Source organism: Euprymna scolopes, chromosome 43 (genome assembly GCF_053919585.1).
Source record: "Euprymna scolopes isolate OS-2025 chromosome 43, ASM5391958v1, whole genome shotgun sequence".
Classification (NCBI taxonomy): domain Eukaryota; kingdom Metazoa; phylum Mollusca; class Cephalopoda; order Sepiida; family Sepiolidae; genus Euprymna; species Euprymna scolopes.
In genome coordinates this window covers 12,547,121-12,558,602 of record NC_136524.1, presented here as the reverse complement: position 1 = coordinate 12,558,602, position 11,482 = coordinate 12,547,121, and the positions used below count along the sequence as shown (strand labels likewise).

At 33.1% G+C, this 11,482-nt stretch overlaps 1 protein-coding gene across 2 annotated transcripts in view; it reads right to left on the bottom strand.

Annotated features, from left to right (window-relative positions):
- Positions 1–410: 410 nt before the first annotated feature.
- LOC145268191 (isochorismatase domain-containing protein 1-like) overlaps positions 411–11,482 on the bottom strand; it is a 34,864-nt gene continuing 23,792 nt past the window's right edge. For both annotated transcript variants that reach the window (XM_080123428.1, XM_080123427.1), the window contains exons 4-5: positions 4,324–4,440; positions 411–775 (exon numbers count right to left, since the gene is read on the bottom strand). In XM_080123428.1, coding sequence (XP_079979554.1) covers positions 623–775; positions 4,324–4,440 — 270 coding nt within the window. In that variant the 3' untranslated portion in view covers positions 411–622. The remainder of the gene's footprint in view (positions 776–4,323; positions 4,441–11,482) is intronic.

Genomic DNA, 11,482 nt, shown 5'->3' with positions numbered 1-11,482 from the left:
CCAATTTATTATTCACGGGTGTTGCTACGAACAATCATTCTTGAATGAAGATAGTTGTCTCAATTATGAACTTTTAAAAATAAACATAAAATATCAAGCACCTATTTTCTGACAGCATCTATTGATAAAAATTTTACATAAGAAAATTTGCATTTTATCTAACAGTTTTATATTTTATTATTTCAAATATCAAGGCCCCCAAAAAGAATGATCCTCAATTCTTTCATGTAATTTTTTTGTATTTGGACGTAATATTCATGTGTATATATATATAATATATATATATATATTATATATATATACACATGAATATATATATAATATATATATATATATATATATATATAGGCAGATGTGTTTAGTTCCATTCTTTTTGTTTAGTGTTAAAATTTAAAAAACAAAACAAAAAATAACAGCTACAATTCAAATTTATTCATAATTTTTTAGTCATAAAATAAAATCTTTTTAGATACACTTAATGAATTTACCAATAGTGATTAAAATATTTAATATTTTATTTGCTTCTCTTTCTGCACTTCTTTGTGTCCAATTTCACAGATATTTCAAAGTGATCAATACTTGATGAGTTTTTTTCCAATGATGTAGCACCACTTTTTCTGAATCACAGCTTCTGTTCAGGTATTAAACCTGATGTTGGTGCAGAAACCTTGATTAAATTTTGAATCTGCTTAAACTTTTCATGATCTTTACTTTTTATTAACTGAAACAAAATAGATTCACTTGTTGTGACAAAGGCACCCATCTGGCGAAAACGCTGAAAAAACAAATTACAATATTTAAATATTATTTTGATACAAATTCTTGACAATAAATTGGTTGAAACTTTTAAAAAACTTACAGAAATATAACACAGTTTACAGTAAACAAGAAATGTGAAAATAATTTTAAACTGTTCTATCAAAATACATAACCTAAGAATTCTTTCATATACACATTACATTATATAAAATTAAAATACTTGAAATTTCAATCTGATATGATAAATACATTATTCTTGTATTATTTCAATTCTTTGGACTACTGTTCTCATCTCGAGTATTATTTTCACAACATTTCGGCAAATGTAACCTCCTGCCTTCTTCAGGTGTATCTTGTCAAACGCTAGAATCTGCACAGAATTTTGAACGAAAACTTTATTTAATCCATGTGGGTAATAAGCTCTTGTTCTTTCAGCCATGACCAGGTAGGAGTCTTAAGTAATTTGCAATTCTATTCTTTGTTTTGCCCACACTGAGTATCGAACATTTAACTCCCAAAAGAGTTTCAGTTATAACTGAATTTTGCCAAGTACTTTATCCATTATGTCACAGGTTTTTACAAAGAATTGTGGTATGAAATTTTGGAAGCTGTAAACATATTCTTGTTCTTAGATGCACAATCTTACTACTTGCTTAATCGCCATATACTCATGCGTTACTACTTATCACTATAGATCTCTAATTATTACTAGATACAGATTAATCAAGTTCAGTTTTTTTCTCACTCTGACGTTGATATTAGAAGCCTACTTTTTCTATTTAAAAGTTATTCAAATGTGAACGACTCCATGAAGGTTAACTAATTTGCATATTCCATGAGCGTTAATTAATTACATATTTTTTTTTTATGTTTCATTTAACTATTATGCTTCTTTCTATTTATTCATAGTTTCTACATTGTGCATAATTGCGTAGAATTTAGGATGAGAATGTTCTTGAACATGAACATGTTTATACATATATATTATACGTAATGTTAAGATATCCACGTATGCTTTTAGAATAGTAATTTCAAGGTTATGAGGAGTTTATGAAGCATAAAAATGATGTTTTTTTTTTTTAATATTAAATAAAAAAACATCAACATCATTTTTATGCTCCATATATATATATATATATATATATATATATGAAAAAGTGATCTTGCCGGTCGTCTCTACCAAACTCTTCTCTTAATATTTGGTCTGCAGACTTGAAACTTGATATATAGGGTATTTGGATTTCGGGACATTTTTTGTAATCTGTAAACATAGCTGCTAAGGGGGTCAAAATAAAAAAACAAAACAGTTGATCTTGGTAGGAGTAAATCAAGCATCTTCTGAGCATTCGTCATACATATACATTTTTAGCTTGAAATAAAAAAAATGGGAAAAAAGTAGATTTCTGAGTCCTGCTTTAGATGTGTGACCATATGCTTAAATCAATCAATAGCTTTGCCATTATGTGATCAGGAATTTTATGTCTTAAAAAAAAGGCAACTTTATCCTAATACAAATTGTGTTCATTTAGATAATAAAAATTGGTACAACATCCGGTGGTAGGACTAAAATCCAGAAGCTTTGGAATGGGATGCAGTCATCCCTTACTTGTAATTATTCCCAAATCCACTTAATTTGGTAATGTTATGTTGCCAGGTCTATATTTATGTACATATATATAAAGTGCATTGGGTAAATGATGAGTTGTGTATATAGTGAAGTTTTTTTGCGTCATCTAATATTCATAAATGATGAATATTAGATGACGCAAAAAAAACTTAAGATGTACATAGATTTTTCGACTGCCCCTATCCTATTCTTCCATAGGTTTCTACATGCCGCAAAGAAAGGTCAGACCTCATCCATAAAAAACATGTTCTTTCTCGTCAGCTTTTACCAACTGACTCTCCTAATTTTATTCAAACCAGAATCTCATGGCATATTTCTTTTGGGTGTAGGGTATGACCTCTTATAATCAATATCAGCTGTTTAATCCAGACACCTTTTCTGCTGTAACAATAGAGGCCCCATTTGATTCTTAACCAAACAGCAACAACTCGTTTAATGGTTTTATGAACCTCTCTTTTTCCTTCACCTCCACCAGAACACCCAAGAATAAAAACACGGCTATCCCACATTCATATCTCTCTAATAATTTAACATACTATCTTGGTATACTACCATTCCTATGACTAATCTACTGATTGAATTGTAATGTATTGCCAACCTCTTTATTCCTATCCTTTTTTACTTATCCTGAGTGATTCACTATCACAACAGCTTCACTGCCCTTGTGCCAGCCTATGTCTGTGTTGAGGAAACCCTCATCCCAAAACTGGTTACTGTAACTCCGTCTGCATTTTTAATTGTTGTGTCAAGTAGTCATTATACTCAAAGTCAGTATCCATAACTGGCCCTTTTAGAACTCACAATTCGCAGAAAACAAATTTTTTTTTTTTTACTTCAATCAAAAAATTAATTGTGATGAAAAAATACTTTGGAGAACAATCCCGAAATAATAAAATATTTAACCACATATGTAAATTCAACATCATACTCTCTAAAACTCTAATATGATATGCTGACCTTCAATTCTTCTAAGCATATTTATTGTCTGTTTTTTTCTTTATCTAATTAAATCAGCATTCCAATCTTCCAACACAAATACAAACATATAATTACATCACAAGTAGACATTAAATTTTCATAAATATCATATAATGAACAAAAAATAAACATTTTTAGTCCTTTTCTTTTTTATAAGAAGAAGCAAAAAAAAGAGTTCTGTTAAAAAAACTGGAACATAAAATTTTTATGTCATCACAGGACATCACCCAACATTCAATATTGTCCTTTTTTTGTTTTGTTCAAAAACACCAAAAAAGGGAAAGCTGCATACTTCAACAAGGAACAGATTCAGAGTCTCATCAATCTGTAACATGCAGGCTGTCCTAGTTATAACATGACACTACATCTACTCTCTTTACTCTTAAATGCTTACCATGAATAACTAGTTAAAGTAACCACCATGAACCACTATGAATTTTTAAGATATTAATGACTTGAAGCATAAAAGTTTTAACCAAAATTATTGAATTCAGTAGTAATTCAGATTCATATGCTCTAAAACAAAGCAAATAATTAAGTTTCTAGATCTGTTTTTTTTTTTTGGAAATTGACGATACATCATGTTACATCATGTTTGACCAATGAGTAGTGACTTCTTTTTTCAGAATGTGGTATTATTCAACTATGTCCTAGGAAGTACATTCTCCTAGACATTACCTTCTTCTTTGAGAGGGGTGGTCATTACAGATTAATGAGAGACTCTTTTTGAAAACTGTAGATTCTAGATATAGGATCGCTCTCAGACATTTTTGTACCTGACCAGAGTATCCCTTTGGTGGATGCTGAATTTACATACATCAAGTGATCTTGTGCCAATTAAACCAAACTATTAAATTATTTCATAGAAAAATTAGGACTAAAAATGTTGTGCTGTACAGTTTTTTTGTTTTTTTTTTAATTGATGGCATAAATCTAAAAATAAATTTCTGAATGAATACCTCAAAAGCAAATAATCGGTCCATCAAACTTCTGGATGTGCAAGCATCTGCCACAACATGAACTTGAATATTGTTTTTTAGTAGATCGATTACCGTCTGCAGGATACAAATGTGTGCCTGTAAAACAAAATTTTGCATTTGAATTGTAATTTTCCAAGGTGAAAAAGAGCAACATACATGGTGTTTGTTCCGAATTCCCTTATGAAAAAAAGAAAATATTGTATACCAAAACTCATATAAATTGATCAAATAATTTTATTTTTAAATAAGAAAATCAAATTTTATGGCTAAAGGATGAGCAATGATTTTACAAGACCATCTTCAAAACAGTGAATGAACAAGTGAGATAACTCCAAATAGTTAAAATTTGTGAGGCTTAGAAAGCCATTCTTAACATTGGATAAACTTAAATTCATTTAAAAATAATTTTCTTGTTTAAAATAAAACTACTTGATCAATTCACATGATTTTTAGTGTACAATATTTTCTTTCCATCTCAAATACATACTTCATACAGATTTTTATTTAGTTTTTGTTTTTTAATATAGGGGAAATTCTGGACAAGCGCTGGATATGTTATCGATATGTTAAGCAACTGTCTTTCCTTCTCTACTTGTCTAGCTTTTTTTTTTTTTTACATAGGCATCACCACTTATCAAGGCCAAGAGGCCACTCGAGGATAGGGGGGTTAAAGAGTGTACAGTAGACAATTGGACAATATAGTAACCGTTAGTAATTGAGATTCGGTAAATTTGTTAACTTATATGGAACGGCTCATCAAAAACTTGTTTACGTTAGACTTGAAGACCTGTTAACACAATTCATTTAAAATCAATTACTGACCTGATTGGATGCTGATGGCTATGGATATTTGCAACCAATTATCTGACAAAAATAAAGTCAGTTTCACACCTCAAACCATCTGAAAGAATTTAGATTATTTAAACGAATGGTTAGAAAATAACTGTTTCACAAATCAACTAAAATGTTAAAATTTTTTGCAAATGTCATGTTCAATGGATGAATAGCATAATATTTATTATAGTGATGAATCACATTTTTTAAATTTTGGATCAGATTGAAAACTTCTGCTAAATGAATTGTGTCTAAAAGATGACACAAGCGGAAAGTGAAGGGTGATGGTGTGGAAGGTTTTGTAGTTCACAAATTGATCCCATATTTAAAGCTGATAGACAACTAAATGATGTAGATTACATGCAGCAGATAATATTCAACCATATTTGACTGATCAAATTTTATTGGAAAACTGCACCATTCATAAAAAAAGCAGGGGTCAAGGTAACTCCTTCCATGAACAAGAAATTTATGGAATTAAGTTTCAAAAAGGATACATGCTAAAAAAAAAAAATGAACATATCAAACTGCATACATATGTCTGATAGACTTTTTCTTTGGTCATTAGTGGTAATGCTTTGCTGGTTTGTAATGGCAGGAGTTCCCTCAATGTACTCAATCCATTCCTAATTCATGCTGTTACATTACCACCTGATCCTACCTGTGCTCCAATGATATCACTACCAGCAGATTTGCTTTACATGTACACATGTGTTAGATGACTTAAAGAACCAATTTAACCTATCTCTGACCAGGTCTTTATCCCTCTTTATTTTAGGTTAATTTTTTATCATTTCTTCTCATGTTTTCCTGGGCCTTCAGTAAACTGAACCTGCTACCTCAACTGTTCTACTAATCTTAATAGCTTTGCTGTCCAAATACATGTTCTCTATATCAGAGTTCTTATGTTTACATTATCATCTTACACTTCTCAAATACAAACTGGTTACCTCAACTTACCAGTAATTTCACTACATTTCTTATGTACCTAATGCTGGAAACTCCCTTTTTGGGGATTTCCAATACTACAACCACTGATCATAGCTTAATGATATTCTTTACTTTTCATAGCATTCTTCCAAGTCTTTACCTATCTCATCCATTGCTCACATTGCTTTAAATCATAAACATACAACATCTCTACTATATGAAACTCCTTGGACAATACTTTTTTTTTTTACTCACGTTCACTACTAACAAGGCATATAACCACTTGAACGTAAGAGGCTATTATTTGAGATCATGCCAAGGAAAGATTAACAAGATGTTGGTTTACATTACATTTAAACTTCTGCATATCATACAGTCAAGGAAGCAGGTAGCAGGAAGGGAATTCCAAAGTCAAGCTGTTTGAGAGAAGAAACTATTAGAATAGAAAGCTTTCTGGTGTTTAGAGACCTCAACAATGATTTTGTTGCTAAGCAGGTTTGTCATGTATGTCGAGGGAGTACAAGTGGAACGAGTTCATCAGAGTACATTCTATTAAAATATTTATAAAACAGGCACAAAGATGCAACATTACGGCAATGGAATAGGGGTTGGAACTTAGTTGATAAAGTGGGACTTATTAGATTGAAAACTCTTTACTGGACCCTATCCAAGAGGGAGAGGCTAGTGGTAGATGCACCAACCCAGATGTGGCAACAATACTCCATGCATGGGCGAATGGTGGCCTTGCAGAGGTATAGGATACTCTCAGGTGCGATTAGTTTTCTAGCTCAATAGAGGGAACTCACCTTCTTTGCAGCAGCCTTTGCAATGTTCTCAATGTATTTTTTCCCATTCATATTGCCCATAAATGTTAGGCCATGGAGTTTGAAGGAAGAATTCTCAGGTAGTGTTATTTGCAAAGATATAGTCAGTTGGAGAGGCGTTTTGTAATCGTTAATTGAGAACAGCTTAGTCTTACTAGCATTAAATATCACCATCCATTTGCAGTCCCATTCCACTACTGTCTGGAGGTCATTTTCTAATGATTCTGCCATTGTCTTAGATTTAGGTACATTCGTTCTTCCTTCCTGCAGTGTTTATTATCAGATATACCCATCTCGGACACAATATTATCAAGGAGGTTGTTTATGAATATCAGGAATAATAGTGGTCCAAGGATTGACCCCTGAGGCCCACTCGCATTAATGTTATGCTGCTTGGATGTATGTCCATTAATGACAACTTAGATGGTCCTATTGTTTAAGAAGGATCTAATTATATTTAGTATTCATCCAGTTATACCGTACAATTTAATTTTCATTAGCAGCACTTTGTGCCAGACATTGTCAAAGGCCCTGGATATATTAAGGGTTAGAGCCCTGGCTTCGCCCGCCTTATCCAGTACATGGTAAATGTGTTCAGAGATGACTGCTAAAATATCTGCAGTAAAACGGCATTGCTTAAATCCATACTGTTTGTCAGAGAGATTAGCTTTTGCAAAATGGTGGACTAATGTTTGATTAATTCAGGTCTCAAAGATTTTAGCAAAGAGGGAGAGAGACAGGGTAATAATTGAGAGGGTCAATCCTTTCACCAGAATTCTTGTACACTGGGACCACAGAGGCCACTATTAGTGAAGCAAGATTCAGCAAGGCCTTTATTATAGAGCTTGGAAAGTATGAGGGCTAGCTCAGCTGAGCTTTTCTTAATTAGTATAGCAGGGATGAGATCAGATCTACACACCTTGGAGGTGTCTAATTTTTTATGATATTGCGGACATGAGGAGGGGTAATTTTCACATCATCTAGTGTGGCTTCAGTTCGCAAAGGGAAATTTGGGAGGGAGTTGTTTGTTGGCTTTAAGGTGGAGTTGGAGGCGAATCACCAAGCAAGCAGTTCCATCTTTTTGGTTGCCATACATGCAACCTTCTGGTTGTTGGATAGTAGGTGAATTACTGATTACCCTTTATTCACTACAATTATAAATTTTCAGAAATCACGAGTTCCTATCTTCTGTGATTCTATACATTCTCTGATTATTTCAGCATGCTTTCTTTTGAATGCTTTCTTTTTTAATGATTTCTAGCATCTATGGAGTTTTACTTATTTGTATTTGACTTATGATGTATGAACTGGCAGAATATAGGCTGTGTTTTTGCAATGGCAGCTGCACAATGTGTAGTGAACCATAGGGTTGAGTGAGGCTTGCTATATTTTCATGCTGGAACATGTGCTTCAATGCCTGCTTTGCACCATTCAGTTTTCTTAGCATACTGTTCAGCAGGAAAAGAGAAGATATTGGTCCATGGGGCATCTCTGATGTGTTCTCTGATGGCTTCCCAGTCAGCCCCTTTGTAGTACCTTGTCATTTTGAGCAATGGCTCATCACTTTGAGGTTGGGATTTAAATGTGATGTCAACTAATACTACTAGGTGGTCTGCATTTCCAAGTTGACTGTGGGCATACAATCCTTGGATACTGTGTTGAGGAATAGGTCGAGAAGTGAAGTCTACAGGTGTTCATGATCTGAGAGGCAGGTTAGGAACATGACTGTCTATGTGGCTATAGAGAAGCTATAAGTAGATCATCCAGTTGCATCTGTGCAATATGAGAAACCAAGCCAATACTTATGATGGACATTAAAGTTATCAAACACATGCATTTAAGTGTTACTGTATAACAAGAGTACTGCATCTGGTACAGTCCTGACTTGAGGGAGAATGGTAGAGAAAATATAAGTTACTAACGCAGTGATGAAAACACATTAAGGCCTGGTCATCTGATTCAAGGTTGCTCTCTAGGGTGCTACAAATATAGCCTCCAAGCCTGTGCATATATCTGAGTCCTTATGGTAGAGAGGGAGGTATTCTGTTATGTTCAAGTAGTTAGAGTGGATTAAGGAGTGTAAGTTTAACTTAATGCTAAGATATCTGGGGAGTTTACTAAGAGGTAAGACTCTACATCATCTAGATTACCTCTAAGCCCACGGATATTTGTGAATGTGAGCCTCAAGGGAGGAGGCGAATTGGTTTTGTTTGGATGGTTGTCTGGTTTTATTGTGATATTTGTTTGAGTTGTCATTTCATTATATTTTTGTTTAATTTAGGTTGGGGGGAGAGTGTTGAGGAAAGTGGACTAGTTTTGATGCCAAGTATACACATACAATGATCCATTAACCGAGTCCTGCCTAGAAAGTTGTGGCCTCAGGGAAGCCCACCAGAGATAGCAGCAGGGTCCTTTTCCATGTGTGACATGGCACTACAACTATTCCAATATTATGCAACTGATGATAGAGCAGCCGCTCTAAGTGCTACCAAAGAGTTAGGGCTTCTGTACTGTCAGTCAGAAACACCAGCCAAACTATTAATCAGGTACCCTCAACCTCTCAGACAAGACCGGCCCAAACCAGCTGAGTGAACACAAATGGCATGCAAGCAAACCCAATTTTCTCAGTTTGTGAGAGAAAGAAAGAAATTGTGAATAGGGAAGAGGAGAATGGTGTTCAATGTCCTAGTCAGGAAATAAGGCCAAGCACAGGGTGACTCTGGTGAGTCCCTGGTATTGTACTTCTGCACCTGGCTAACAGACAAAGAAAGAGTGCGAAAGCCAGCGATAAGCAGAGCCTATTTATTCCTTAAGCAATTTAGGTTTACAAACCAGGAATTCATTCACCAGCTCTAGGAAGGTTGTGGACTGAGGAAGCCTCCCTCCCTCCCTCAGATTTAATATAAGAGTTTTCCTTCTCTTAGATGGATGACATGACAAGATCTATCGATCCATCACAATAAGAGGGGTAACCATGTGCTCTGTGCCTCTGCATGAATGAAAATATATTATAATTTAAAGTTTTGCTCTATTCTAAATAAATAAGCCTAGGATTGGAGATAGATTCCTAATTCTAACGTTAAGAAGAAATCATGTGTTTATTATTATCCATTCTGTTTTAGTAATTAATTTGTTTTAAAATGAATATGTTAATAATATGTTATTAATAATAAGTACTTGAATATGCAAGAAAATACAAAGTAAATAAATGAAAGAAATGGTGGGATTAGATTTACATACAGAAGTTACACACAATATGGATAGATAGATAGATAGATAGATAGATATACTTAACTTGGTGTCCTTTGAGTGACCCACGTTAGTCTAGCTAAGTCTCTACATGAAATGAATTTTGGGTGCAAAGATTATCGTCTATTTGAGAGCAGAAAGAAAGAGGGAGAGTCTACCTTAAGAGTCAAATGTGTGCTTTGAACGGTCGGCTGGTAGTTTTAATATTTCCCTTCTTATATTTAATTGGAACAGCATAACTTTCGATTTCGGTATTCATATTTTAAGACATACAAACTCATTTTCTAAAAGTGATAAATGCTAGAAAATAGATACATATTTCCAATTTCTCTATTGTATCTATACATATATTGCTAATTTAAACAAGATGACACGGAAATCTGGGAAAATAGAGTTTCAAGTGAGTAAATAGCACTTTATATGGAAAAAATAAATAAATAAACAAATAAAATAAAATAAATAAAAAATAATTTTTTAGTAAAATTAATTTTAAAGGCGGATTTAGACATGGTTAAAAATTATTACTAGATTTGTAGTATAAGAATAGTTAAAAAATTCAAAATTGTATTAGAATTTTATATTTAGTTCTAAAGCAGGAACTCTGTATCCTTGAGTCCACAAAAGAGAAGAATGCAAGCAGCATCTAGTAATAGAGTGTTGGGTAAAAAAAACATAAACCGGTTTAAGTATCTTTTATATTTGTGTAACATCAAATAAAAAGAAAATGAATATTTATATTGGATAAGTAGATACTATTACAGATATAAACATATACAACATCGATCCAGGTAAATATAGAAGTCAGATATTAAAGTTCTGCTTGGTCCTAAAGTTTAAAAAAAATGCAAGTCTCTTTTACAATAAAATTTGAGAATTTAAATTTGTATCAACATGAGGAGCAAACTTGCCATTTTGTATTGATTTGGATGAGAAAAGTGTTTTGGAACTGTGGTTTAAAAAAATACAGTATTTTCTTCCGTTTTTCTGCTTTCCAACTGACTACAATATGGTTGTCTTCAAGTCTAACGTAAACAAGTTTTTGATGAGCCGTTCCATATAAGTTAACAAATTTACTGAATCTCCATTACTAACGGTTACTATATTGTCCAATTTCTACTGTACACTTTTCAACCCCCCCTATCCTCGATTGGCCTCTTGGCCTTGATAAGTGGTGATGCCTATGTAAAAAATAAATAAATAAAATAATAATAATAATGCTAACTATGTATTGTACTTAATATAAGTTTAAATAAGCCTTTCTTAGGGAAGAAAATATTGATAGGATCCCCTCTTACTCAAGG